At 41.3% G+C, this 14,456-nt stretch overlaps 1 protein-coding gene across 5 annotated transcripts in view; it reads left to right on the forward strand.

Moving 5' to 3' along the window:
* DIP2C (disco interacting protein 2 homolog C) overlaps positions 1–14,456 on the forward strand; it is a 307,685-nt gene that overhangs the window by 167,182 nt on the left and 126,047 nt on the right. For 2 of the 5 annotated variants that reach the window (XM_027886135.1, XM_027886137.1), the window contains exons 3-4: positions 565–732; positions 10,010–10,120. In XM_027886135.1, the coding sequence (XP_027741936.1) occupies positions 565–732; positions 10,010–10,120 (279 nt within the window). The remainder of the gene's footprint in view (positions 1–564; positions 733–10,009; positions 10,121–14,456) is intronic. The other 3 variants (XM_027886138.1, XM_027886139.1, XM_027886136.1) reach the window with 2 other exon arrangements.

Here is a 14,456-nt window from a genome sequence, read left to right on the forward strand (position 1 = left end):
CTCACAAGGAAGGGGGAAATGAATACTTTCCAAGAAGAAATAGGATAACAAAACAGATGCTGCCTTTTGTAAGCCTCTGTTAGTATCTCAACAATCACATATGTGACCAAATAGTCTTTTTTTTTTCCTTTTCTTTTGTATCTTGTTTTGATGGGGAATGCAAGAATTTATAAGCTTTGACGGACTTGGATCTTGCTATTAGGAGGAAACAGAGGTTTTAGAGATATTTTAAAACAGTATGGAAATGTTCATAACTCTTTTGCTGGGATTGGAGGCTTTGGGAAAGGGCAGGGATTTGCATTCTTTGACAGCATTCAACAAACTAAAGGAAATCCAAAGGCAGTTCCCCTCTGCTGGGACATCCTGCAGCTTTGCTAGCATTCCTAACGCCCATGTTGGCAGAGTGGAACACTGACCCGCGTTGGCTCCGTGAGTGTCCTGTGGTGTCTGTTGCGTGCGTGTGCGTGTGTGCTCTACTGCATGGGGGCAGCAGCTCCACTCGTTGCTGTAACAAATGTAAAAAAACTAAACGTGAATTAATTAGTTTTTTTCAACTTGTTACAGCAGCGAATGGAGCTGCCGCGGTACGGTGTAGACTGCAACACAGTGAAGGAGCTGCCAGAAGAATGCTCCGCACTGCCAACATTGGTGTCTGTGACATCCGGGAAGCGGCCGCTAGAGAGAGAGCAGCCAGCACAGCAGGAAACCGGCCTCTCTTTTATTTTCGTTTTGGTGAGCACGATGAATGTATCTTTTCCAGTCCATATCTGTATATAACTGTGCCTCATCTGGAAGCCTCTGGTAGACACCTACGCCAGTATGATAAACGTGGGGCTGCCAGTTGCGAGGCAGGACAACCCAAGGATAACATCTGGGAGGCCGTTGCTGACTTTTGTCTGCCTGAAAGTGAAATGATGGGAAGGGAGAAGGAATAGCTCTACTTAGAAACATTTGAGCATACTAACACTTCTCTAGCTTCCATACTGTGGATACTTTGGAGGAGGTTACGTACAACAAGCTGGTGAAACACAGGAAGGCGTGTGTTTTTAATTTCCATTTTGGCACTGCCTTTTCACAGGGCTCTGAGCAGGTCCAAGCTTACCAGATTCCGGAGGAAGCTGTAAAAATCTAAGGACCCCTCGTTCTGTGCTGTTTTCAAGGAGAGATCTTCAACTGAGCTCTGTTCTCATCCAAACCATTAAAATGCAGACTGAATTTTAAGAACAGGCATCAGGCTGGTAGAGCAGACTGGAGAAGGAACATCGTGCAGGGCTAGGTCTCTACAGTGTGGACTGGCAAGGCATGACCCCAGCCATGCCTGCACAGCCATGCCCTTCCCAGGTACCCATCCTGCCTTCTGTGGGGACCTGTGCCTGGTGGCAGGCATTCTGCTCTTACTCCCTGCTTTTGTAGCAAGGCTGCAGAGGATTCACAGCCCCTCAAGACACCACATTTTCTCTTGCCAACTGTAAGGCCCATAGAGGACATCACACTCTTGCCTTCATGCTTGTCCACACTCTTACAGGCAGTCCAGATGTGGTGTAAGAGATGGCTAGAGGGAAGATAAGATTTGCAGTTCTCTCAGGACAAGACATACCTGTAAAAACATTATCTGTTTCAGAAACTTTTCTGCACTCATTCTCATACCAATTTGTCATAAGACTAGGGAGGAGATCTATATTGGATTCTGACTGTGTTTGTATTTCTCCTCTTATGTGGGAGCTCTAAGTCAGGTTCCCTCAATCTGACATGATTAAATTCCTCTGCACAAGATTTTTGCAAAATAGGAATGATTAAGTGTAAATTGCAATTTCAGGTTTAACAGTATTAATGATACGAAACCATATAAGTGCTAAATGTTGGCTATAGACATATATGAACACAGACATATAATGGTCTTTTTGTCATGCTTATTGAGATGTTGTAATTTTAGAAAGGGAGAACTGTTACTTTTTAGGCATGGGATTAACGAAAGGTAAAGCTGGGCAACCATGTGATTGATACTCCTCCAGTGATGTAGTTCACTCTTAGGCTCCCTGTTTCTGACAGGACAGTCCCAGAGAGCTTACTGTCACATGTGCTGTACAGCAAACGTGCAGTGAGTGACACACAAGGGATGTGTGTGTCACACAAGGGATGTGGTGGATCCACTGCACATCTGCAGGCTGACTCCGCAGTGCATGCACAGTAGGCCTGACACATCCAGATGCTGCACAGACTGCACATATGCAAAGGACATTTGTACTGTTCCAGCCAGGCTGTCAAACATCCAGAAATCCGGAACGGATGTGCTGCATTTGGCAGTGTTAATGGGAGAAGGGGAAGGGAGAGCCCCCTTTTTCTTTTCCTTAAAGTCTCCACCTGCTTTAAGCCAGAGAGACAAAAGTACATCTTTATTTCCTCAAAATGCTTTCTCAGATGTCAGTTTGTAGCAGGAGATGTTCTGTTCACAGAACAGTTTTTCTTTTCTTAGTGTGCCAGTGTGTCAGACATCTAAAAAAAATACTGAATTTGGACCTTTATATCTGTACATATATCCCACTCCCTCTTGTGCAGTGACCTTTCTCTTATTGCCTCTGTAGAGGAACCGTGACAGCCAAGAGCTGAAAAAATAACCATTTAAACAGACATTTATTTTAGAATAACTTCCTGAAGATTGTCTTGATTCGATCAGTCAGTTCTGGGTAAGATAACGTGGACAGCTGCATGCACGCTATTAAGAGAAACCCTCCCTAGAAGAAGAATAACTAAATTACCTGCATTCTCCATAAGCTGTGTTTTTGCCCAATTTGCTTCCAGTCTTTTGCCAGGAAATTTGATTATTCATTCACAGAACAGAGACAATGTTGTTATCAATTAAGCTTTGTTTCTAACAGCTTAGACATGGGTGGTTCATTCTCTCTTAATCAAGTGCTGTGTCTACGCTAGATTGCTTTCTGTAATTTCCCATCATTGGTACCACCAGTGTAGCTCTATTTGTACTGTAACCATGTAGACCAGTCATCAGTGCTTTATTTATTATGGCTAATAAATCTGTGAGATGTGGTGCTTAAAAGGCACCTGCTGCTCCTTTCACAGACCTAGAGACAGATCGCTGCACCTCCTGCTGCTGGAGCCCCAACAGCACCAGCTTGGGGACATTTCAAGCTATACAGTGCAGAGAAGATAATACATTTGCACAGAAGATCCTTTTACCTTAAGAATGAACAATTTTCTGTAGAATTACAGGAACCAATTTCCATAGCCTCTGTCATTAGAATGACACATATATTAATATATATCTGTAACGTGTGCATACATTTGCATACTTTTCTGTGTGTTTGCATGCATGCATTTGCTTTCAGCTATTCCTGCTGCTAACCCTTTGGGCGCTCCAAGTAAACTTGGTGATTACAATTTCATTTTCTCTTCCACAGACATTATTTGGATTGCAACACTATTTGGATTGCAAAGAAATGTTTAAACAAAGGTTGATTCTGGAACTGAAAAAATGCCCTCATGTATTCATTTTATTAATACTAACAAGTATTCCTATCACATCTGCCTTACTAATTCTTAAAGATCTTATCAGGAGATAACCATGATGGGGCATTTCAGAGCATGTATGTGGGTTGAGAACATGTATCTCATCTCACTGAAAGGCACATGCATTGGACAACACATGGAAACAGTGTGACAGATGTTTCACAGATGAGAAGCCCTGGCATGTAGACAAATGCACAGTAAGTTTTGGGTTTAAAGAAGAGTTTTGGTTTGAACTGGTGGATGCTTTGCAGAGCCTAGTTTGGTTATAAAGGAAGGCACAGAAAGCATCTGAGAACTACCCCTTGAGGCCTTCACTTGATGTGTGATGGTTACTGCTTTGGTTTTGCCACCCCAACTGAGAGCCCAGTTACCATTTTATCAATTTGTTGTTTTTTGATGGCATCTCTGTTTTCTATCCTGCACCATAACCTCATAATACTAAGCCTTGTTCAAACACAGAGGAAAAAAACTACCTTTCACTTTTCAGCCTAATAGTAAGGCCAAAAAATAATTGTAAGGGAAGAAATGAGTACATGATAAAATCAGGTAGTAATGCAGGTAGTGGTTTCATCATGATATTTTTTGTCAGGGAGGATATTTTTAGTACACATCAGAGTTGAGGTGTTTTTCAAAGAATTTGAAGATTTCCAGTGAAATATTTGTTGAACGGTAATGGATACCATCTGCTGACCGTAGAAGCATAGGAGGAAACACTAAAGTAGTCTAAAAGTCTTGACAAATGGGTGAGAAAAGATGGCTCAGTCAGAGGTGAACAATGGAAGGCAGAAAGTAAATGCTTCACTGAGGGCTGGAGCAGAGGAGGTAGAGCCCATGGAGGTGTTTGAAGAGCTGGGTGCTACTGTCAAAATGAGAAATTACTGGAATTCACAATGCTGCCCAAATTTGTCTGCAGTATGAGTTGACCAGCCCATTGGTGAATGTGTTTGCTGTGTGAATAGGTAGCCTTCTTTTACATATTTTCCTAAAAGAATCTTTAGATGATTCACTGAAGCTGTGTGACTGTCCAAAGAACAATGGAAGTCAAACATCACATGTGAATCAGAGCGGTAATGTGATGTCCATCGTCACATACTGAGCTTGAACTGAAAGCTAAAGATTGCAAGGAAATGCTGGAAGGCAAAATCGAGATTGTAATAAGGAAAGAAGATCAGTTTGAAGTATGTGGATTGTTTGAAATCAGGACCAAGTGCAGGAGTAAGCTCATCCGTGAAGGAAAAATTGTAAATTAAACAAATCTAGTCAAAAATTCCATTTTTTCCAGATTTATCTAGTAGAATGTGTCTCCACTTTCCTGGATGTATTTGATTAGAAGTATTGCATTTTAAATCTCCTTTGTATTATCCAGTAAATTCATTACTTACTTGTACATTTGATGGGAAGTGTGAAATACCACTCTAAGCAAGAAGTTCCATGGGGATGGTGTGACATTTAACCTGTTTACAAAATACATGGTGTGTTCACCACCTGGCTTTGCTTTTAAAGCTGAGCCATCAGCCATTGCATAGAAGCTCAGGAAATACTGTGAAGGGAAGGTAAATACCATTTCTTAAAACTGCACTGCAAGCACTGTTTGCCTTCCTTCTCACTGGCCCTGGAGTTGTTGGGTTTATCCTACAGCTCTCTCTCCTGGGGGGGCACACACTGTTAGTCTCAGAACAATAAATGTAACCTGTGTCTGAGAATGCCTTCCTTCTATTTCTTGTCAATTGAACATTTCAGCTTTTAAATATTTTTAGATTCAAAAATTTCACACAGACATAAGAGATATATCAAAGCAGCTTGTCAGCTGTCATTAAGGAAGCAATTGTCCTCTGTTGGAGAGGGCAGTGAAGCTATTGCCACACTATCAGCATATGGCACTGCAATTTGGCTACAAAAAGAAGTAATAAAGAAGGGAGGAACAAAGAGGTGAAGGCAAAAAAAAAAGAAAGAGGTGAAGCCTGCTTACAGCTTACAGTTCTGTACCTTCCATGCACTTAAAGCTATCCAGCTTGCGGTGGTATTGCTTAAATAGCTTTACTGAGGCTCTTGCATTTTTAGCTAAATACAGTCAAGACAGGGCCCAGCTTGCAGATTAGGATTTGTGGATTGATGTATCTGCATTAAGTTGTCTGCCTGTGAACCTTATATTTAAGCTTCCATTCTTATGTGAAGAGACACAGTTAATTCAGTTGATGAAACCCAGAGAGCTTTTCAGTTTATTCAAAAGCAGACACCTCCACTGACCACCTGCATATCTCTCAAGGCTTCACTGAGCTTATGTAGTTGCCTGAAGATGGGTGTCTAAGAGTGTTCAGGATTTCCTGTGGTACAGGAGACATCTGCACAGAGCAAGCACACATAAAACAAGACTTAAAGGGGACAATATGCCATTCTGACCAAGCCAGGTGTCATAGTCCACAACAGCTGAAAATAAGTTGAACACCTTTGTTTGGATTCTGAGTCCTGGTCTTTTCATAGTGTGAGCTTAGTTTAAGCACCTTCTTGTAGACACCCAAATATAGGTGTCTTAGTCTGCAAGCTGAATCCCGCATTAGCAGCATTAGCTTGCATTAAGAATGTGGCTGTTTGCTCTAAGTGCACCTGTTGATGCTCATGTGTAATGTGATGACCATAAAGGCTGATTTCTCAGCCTTTCATATAAAATATCTGTGTTCCAGGCATATGTATTTTGCTAAAATTCTTTGTGGCTTGTGAGAAGTCAATCACTAGTGCTAAGTAGATCATGGTGTTATTAAGAATTATGCCAATTTGACAGTGACTGTGATTGTGTCTGCACACAGGACACTGGTGTGACACTGTCCTTTCTTTTAGGAAAGCCATTCATTGTTCTGCTGTCTCCTGAAATTTAGGAATTGATCCAAATACAGATTTTAAAAGCCCATTATGCCACTGCTTCCACCAATTCACAAATGCATCTGGGCGAAGCTACTACTTCAGTAAGCATTAGCACTTAACTCACATACCGTTGTGCTGGCTGTGAAAGCCATCAATTTTTGGGATTTAGTTATGTTCAGAAGTAGAAGTGGGGGGAAAAAAAAAAAAAAAAGGATGCTTGTTACTGCACTATACTGCCAGAGCCTTCATGGAGGTGAACAATTCAGCTGTTAACACCGCTTCGCTATTTATGGCAACACTTCACTAATTTCATGGTACTCATTATTCTGCATGGCTTTTACTCCCACCCATCGCTCAGGAATGGCAGCGTGTAGGTTTTCCTATTGTGTACTTTGTCTCACACCATCACTGGTGCCGTGCGAGGGAGCGGGTGCACGGGAAGCCAAGCTGTGAGTCCCGGTGATGCCAGCTAATTCCTGCTCCAGCCTCTTCAGCAGGGAACTGTCATCCAGTTTCTTGCTCTCTCTCCAAAGTTGGGCAGTGCTTTCTGTTTTCTCCCGTTGAACGAACGTAGTATGAAGAGATTTCCCCACAGGTGGCTGATGGAGAGCTTCTCCCTCAGTATTTTAGTGCAGCATTAACTTCCTCATGTTAAAGGGTGCTATCAGTGAGCCAAAGTTCATGTCCTGTTCCATACAGGTAGAGGTTTAGTCACTGTTTTTATATATATGGGAAAATGGAAAGTAAAGCCATCAAATAATCCCCACAACTCATAAGTGCAGAAGACATTTTCATATTCTCATTTAGTTTTCTATGGCCTATGGACTACTGGTGCAGGATGTTGGGGCTCTCTCTTTCCTGACTCTATGAAGAAAATCCATATTACCAATTGGGTCAGAACTGATTTACTTAAAAGAACAAACATGTGAACGCAAAGTAAAAGGGAAGTAAACTAGCTGAAGTTTCTCAGTTTTAAGATTAGATAAGAGAATTGTGTATCTGTAGTAAGAACAAGAAGCAGCATGACGTCCATGGTGAGCTGGAGAAGGGAAGAGCACTTGGCAGTGTCAGGGAGCGTTGTGGGTGGCAGTGCTGCCAGGCCAGCTGCATGTCCTGCTGACTTCTGCCACAGCAGGGACAGCATTTGATGTCACTTTACATGCACTGTCCTTTTCACACCTGGAAAAAGATCTTTTTGCATTTCCCAGAGCTGCAGAAGAAAAGACTGAGACACTTGAGGTCTCAAAACCACTAGGCCAGGAAAAGGAAACAACAGATTTGAATGTATTTTATCCAATAGCTTTCAGATCTGCCTGAAAAAATCTCTCCTGCAGCAGTTGTGCACCTCTGAAACTGATGCTTTTCCTCACAATTTAATTTCTCCTTCTCTAATTTTCTTTAATTTCTCTTCTTTAGTTTAATTTCTCTTCTTTAGTTTCTAAAGCCTATTGTTGTTTAAAAGATGTAGTTAATGCCCTTTTCCTGTATCATCATGATGTTATACTTAAGTGGCAACACCTCAATTATCTTTGTTTTTCTCCACATGCCATTGGCCTACACAAGTCATTTGCCGTGTGGACTGTGGCACTGCTTTCTTCACAAAATCTCTGTCACACAGCAGCAGTCTTAGGTCTACAATTTTTGGGTGGGATTCTTTTTAGGATTTTTGTAAATACGTATGATTTCTAGAGATTATTTCATTCCTGACAATTTGGTAAAAAAACTGAGATTAATAATGATGCTTAGCACCTCATACAGACTGAAAGATAATTTTTTGAAAAATTTGAATCAAAATTAATCTTATTATTAACTATGTATTGCTCGTTTTCAGGGTGATGAAATAAAGAAGGAAAAATTCTGAATATAAAAATGAGGAGAAAGTATTTATTTTGATTATTTCAGTGATTCAGAAGTCAGGTTCACCTGCCCTAAAGAATACAAGGGGAAGAGAAATTACACAGTGCTGTAGTGTGGAGACAGAGGAGTTAAATTAAGAAATGCTATTTGATTTAAGAGTGTGAATTATTAATCACAATCTGAGTAGAAGAAAATTTATGGATTCATTCTGTCTTTTAGACGCCTATGAGATTTTACTCCAAGTATGTTTTTTAGCCAACCAGCCATTTTTCCACAAAATCAAAGCAGACTTGACGTTGCTGATATTCCAAAGATTTAAGAGAGAAGCTGAATTTTGAGTGCAGTTTGTTTTCACAAAGAACTAAGCATACAATGCCAACTTTTTTAAAAATATGCTTTTTAAAGAGCCCGTTGAAACCTGAGATTGATAGAAGTCATCACAGCATTTTTGCTTGGTCTGTATTCTAGATAAAAATTATTGTTTACACAAATGTAAACTCTTATCCTCTCCAATAAGCTGTCATTGAATAGTTCAGAAATAGTAGTGGAGAGATTTTACATTGTGTTTTAATTGAAAAATATGAACATATTTACATACATTGTTTTGTTGGATCCAATTTCAATTAGTCATCCATTTGAACCCTAAGCGCAAGAGGCCAGTTTTACTTCTGCTCTTACAGTTACACGTAGTGTGTTACTACTTCTTAAAGGCAAAAAAAAACGATGTAGGAAAGAATAAATTTTTTTTTTTCAGGTACTCCTTGTTCTTTACTCCTGTGCATCGTAGTGCCCAAGGCTCTGTGCTTTGTTAGCTCAAACCTGAATGCATTGTTTACTGGGCTTGTCTGCTCAGATTTTTCTCTGAAAGAGAGCAGGGTACCATATTATGCCACTATTACACATGCAGGTTGGCTTTCTTTTCCTATTGTTTATTTGAATTTTCCTGTATACGTAATTGCCTTCATTCTTCTCTGGAAGTTGTCAAGGAACATCAGTTTCTAGAAGTGTTTGTCTTTGATGCTGTTGTTACACCACTACTGTAACTTTAGGAAGACTTCAAGAAAATACTAGTTAAAAAGAAAGCAAATTCACTATGAGAAAGGGATGAATAAAAGGTTTCAGTCTTAAAATGCTGATATTTAGGCCCAGCATTCTGAGATGCTGCAGGTGTATATATTACAAGGCTACTTCTATTATTTTGCCAGAACAAGTTGCTATTTTCAGCCTGCTTTGGTGCAGTTATTGTTTACTTTCTGGCCCTTGGTAGCTAAAAATATCTATAGATATTACTGTATTTCCTACAGGAACTAGTTTCCACAGGTTAGTATTGTGTAGTCACCAGCTGATATCATCCAACCAGATAAGGTTTTAGATGAAACACACTGGCTTAGTTTTCTTACAAACCAATGTGCAGGAAGGTTTCAATATCCATTGCAATGGTGTCTGCCTTTATTAGCTCATTAAAATATTTCCTAAATACTGCTTAATGAAAAGTCATCTGTTTGGGAAAAAAAAATAAATCTCCAAGCTTACTGTCTGTGTGCTCTTCTTATGTTGTCCATTATCCTGGAAAGATGGTTCCTTAAAGACAATGAGGAAAATAACTACTCCAGAAAAGCTGACCAGAGGCAAGTAGTGTGTATTGACATGATGTGCTTTAGGCACTGGATGTTCATTTTCTGCTTCTAGTATATGCTGAACTCCCCCTCACTGTATCTCTTCAAAAATTCAATCAGAATGAGCTGTTTGGTTTCTTTTATTATTGCAGGGGTGGACCAGGCATTGCCACAAGAACGTCGAACTCCTGTTACTCCGTCCTCTTCCTCTCGATATCACCGTCGCAGGTCCTCAGGGTCACGGGATGAGCGCTACAGATCAGGTGAGTAGAACTGAAGACCCCAGAATTGGAATGAAAATTTGAAAATTTTCTGGTTCTGTTCTTCCCTTTTTTTTTAAAAGAATTTTGTTGTAAACTCATGTGGCTATATATGGAAAGCATTTGTTGTACAGAGACGTGTCCAAGCATGCAGGGGTGGAGTTACAAAGCCAAAGTACATCTGGATTTGAATCTGGCAGCGAATGTGCAGGGTGGTGAGAAGGCCTTCTGCAGCACATTAGTAACAAAAGGAAGACAAGGGGAAACATGGGCCCACCCCTGAATAGGGCAGGGGACAAGGTAAAAAAGGGAATGAAAAAGGCCAAGACACTTAATGTCTTCTTTGCCTTGATCTGTACTGATGAGACCTGTGTTCAGGAATCCAAGGCATCTGGGACCAGTGAAAAGTCTTGAGCAATGAAAACCTACCCTCTGTGAAGGAGAATCAGGACAGGGAATATTTGAACAAACCAAACAAGTAGAAGTCCACGGGATGTGATGAAATGCATCATTGACCAACGTCATTGTGAGTCCACCCTCAACTTCTTGAAAAGTTGTATCAATCAGGGGAGGTTCCCGAGGACTGAGAGCAAGGAAGATTCCTTCCTGTCTTCAAGAATGGCTAGAAATAACATCTGGGAAACTACAGGCCAGCCAGACTCATCTTAATCTCTGAGAAGGTGGTAGAGCAAATAATCCTGGAAATTTTTTTTAAATATATGAAGGACAAGGGGGTGATTGGGAGTAGACAGCATGGATTTATAAAGTGCTCTTACTAGGTTCCTACTCAATCAACCTAATAGCCTTCTACAATGAGATGACTGCCTTGGAGGTGGAGGGAAGAGCAGAGGATGTTCTATGCCTTGACTTAAGTGAGGTTTTTGACAGTGTCTCTCATAAAATCCTCCTTGAGAAACTGGTATGGATTAGATAAGTGGACAGTGAGATGGACTGAAAATAGACTGAATTGTTGAGCTTTGAGAGTTACGACCAGTGGCACAAAATCCAGCTGGACACCAGTCTCTAGTGGGATACCCTGGGGGTGAATGCTGGTTCCAGTACCTCTTAATAGCTTCACCTTGCTGATAAGACAGAGCACGCTCTTCCCACACTGGCAGATGATACCAAACTAGAAGGAGTGGTTGATATACCACAAATGTGTAATGGCATTCAGAGGGATCTGGGCAGGCTGGAGGTGTGGGCAAACAGGAATATAGTGAAGTTTGACAAAGGGAAATGAAAAGTCCAGTGCCTGGGAAGGAATAACCCCATGCACTCAGACAGTCTTGGGGCCCACTGGCTGCAAAGCAGCTTGGCAGCAAAGTTCTGGTGGACATGAGCTAAGAAGGTGCTCTTATGGCAAAGAAAGCCAACAGTCTCCTGTTGGAGAAATACTGACAGCAGGTCAGGGGAGGCGATCCTTCCCATCTGTTCAGCACTGGTGAGGCACACCTGGACTGCTGGATCCAGTGTTAGGCTCCCCAGTACAAGAGGGATAGGGATGTACTGGAGTGAGTCCAGCAGAAGGCCACAAAGATGATTAACAAATAGAGCCTGTGATATGTGAGAAGAGGCTGAGAGAGCTGGGGTTGTATAGCCTGGAGAGTGATCTTATCCACATGTATAAGTACCTGATGGGGGAATTAAAAAATATGGAGCCAGATTCCTCTTGGTGCTGTCCAGTGACAGGACAAGAGACAGCTCACGCAAACTGAAATATGAAACATTCCATGTAAGCACAAGTAGAGACTTTTTTACTCAACGAATGGTCAAGCACTGGCACAGGTTGCCCAGAGAGGTTGTGATGCCTCCATTCTTGGAGCTATTTAAAACCCCACTGGGTTTGACCCCAAGCAATCTGCTGTAGATAACCCTCCTTAGAGCAGGAAGTTGGACTGAATGATTTTCAAAGGTTCCTGCTGACCTACTCCAATTTGTGGTTCTGTGGCACAGCTGGATTTTACTGCACTGATTCTAGATCAGTGAATACCATAAGAAAAATATTTAATTTGAAGTATTGCAAGTTGGGGACATCATTAAGCCTAAATAGAATCACTGATTAAGGGAAGATAAAATTAATTTCAGAGCTGAACAAAAGGGCAAAAACTTTCCAGATGAATGGGATCCAACTCTCTTCGTGATGTTGCTCCAGATATAACACAAAGCGAAGGAAGTGATTGGTTTATTATTGGTTTATAATAGCCTTGACAGGAAGGATATTGAGGTGCTGGGGCATGTCTGCAGAAGGGCAATGAAACTGCTAAGGAGTCTGGAGCATAGGTCTTATGAGGAGCAGATGAAGGAGCTGGGGGTGTTTATCCTGGAGAAAAAGAGACTCGGGGAAGACCTCATCACTCTCTAAAACTACCTGAAAAGAGGTTATGGTGAGGTGGGTGTTGGTCTCTTCTCCCAAGTAACAAAGAGATGGGAAATGGCCTCAAGTTGTACCAGGTGAGATTTAGATACAGTATTACGAAAAATTTCACTACACGGGTGCAAGTTGTCAGGTATCGAAACAGGCTGCCCAGGGAAGTGGTGGAACCACCATCCCTGGAAGTGTTCAAAAGGCATGTGGATGTGGCACCTGGGGATATGGTTTGGTGCTGAACAGGGTGGTGCTGGGTTAATGGTTGGTCTTGATAATCTTATCTTTCCCAACCTTAACAATTCTGTTATTCTGTGAAGGAAAAATGAGCTCTGAAACTTCTTTACTCTTACCTTTGAAGGCATAAACTGAATGTACTACACCTTAGCTGGATGAAGGCTAGGTGTGCTCAGCTGTTGTTTCAGCTGCTCCAGAGACTGCTGCAGCATAAACATCCTTCCCAGACGGCAACCAGAAGCCACGGGCTGGTTCGTCTGGTACTACCTCTCTTGCAGTGCAGGACGAGGGAGCCATAGACAGCAGCACACCTTTCTGTCAGAGACCTTTGTGAGCTGAGAGTCAGAAGCCAGGGCCTGGTGGTTATGGAGGGTGCCAAAGAGCTGACTGTGGAAGCTCTGGATTTTGTTTGAGAGACTCATCGTTCTGTACACAGTCAGACTCATTGTGCTGACACAACTGGAAAATTATAGAGAACTCCTTATTAAACCTTTTGTAACATATCTCTGGTTCATTACGTTAGTCAGAGAGCTTGCCAGTCCCATATAAAGGAAAATTAAATGATAAATGTGTCAGAGAAAGTTCATGTGTGTCCAGACCATTCTGATGAATTTTTAAAACTCCCCTCTCCCTTCAGAAACCTTGGGTTCATACTGTAGATGCTGCCAATTTTTTGTTGAATAATGGTTGTGGTATCTGCATGATAATTCCTTGATATATAAGCTCCTAGAAGCTTCTCCAACATTACACTAAAAATGGTCTGATTTTCAGCCAGTGTTTTTAAATAGGTAAAAAAATACTATTCCTGAACTTGTCTAATTTGCGGGAGGGTGACGCATGGTCCTCAAACATCCGAACTGTGACTCTCCAGAGCAATTCTGTTAAAAACATGTGCATTTGACTGTGTGTTGAAAGTTACCTGCTTAAGCTATGCTTGCCATTTGTAAACTAAGACGTTGAGTCAGTTTGGGGATGGGCGAAAGAAAACATCATGCACAGCTTCCCTGTGTGCCTCTTCTGAGCCCCCAGGAGTGCTGTGAGTTGGTGTTTCTGCTCCTTGGTTTCAGTTGCTGCCTGCTGCCTTAAAAGGAAGGCATTTGTTCAGCGAAATGGCACATAAGGTCCTGCCTTAGGGATAGGGAGAGTTGTTGTAATTATATATATATATATATACACATATATATATAAAAAAATAAAGACACAAACTTTGCTGCTGAGAGGAAAAGTAATGAATTGAGTGTAAAGGGTAGTTATTAGTGCAGGAGTCTCACTTTAGGGCTGTCAGGACTATATTACAAATGCAGATCTCTCTTGCTGCTGTGAAAATGTCCTCAGTTAAAATGAAAAGCTGAACTATTAAAACTGAAAAGCCTGACAGTATTTTGGGGACTTGTGGCAGGGCTTTGAATTCCTACATTGGTTGCTGTATTGCATAACTCCTCAGTAAGCCATTGAGCTCTTCAGCAAATTGGTTTGAACACCTCCTGCATCTTCACTTGCTTAAACAATATGGAGCAAATGTCAGTGAAGGTAAAATGTAAACATACATTTCAATTTTGAAAAGTTATCAGATCATTGTCAAATTTACTTTCAGAGGAGCTTTGCTTAGATACAGTGCAATGTTCCTACCCCTTCTGTACTTTGCCCTGTGAGATCGGAAGCCTGTTTCTTTCTTGGTCTCATAATTCATACTCTTTATTACTGTAGGCTGCAAACTTGCAAGTCAGATTTCGTTCT

This window comes from Empidonax traillii, unplaced genomic scaffold, assembly GCF_003031625.1.
Source record: "Empidonax traillii isolate 1590-97213 ecotype Southwest subspecies unplaced genomic scaffold, ASM303162v1 scaffold178:size2223814, whole genome shotgun sequence".
NCBI lineage: Eukaryota > Metazoa > Chordata > Aves > Passeriformes > Tyrannidae > Empidonax > Empidonax traillii.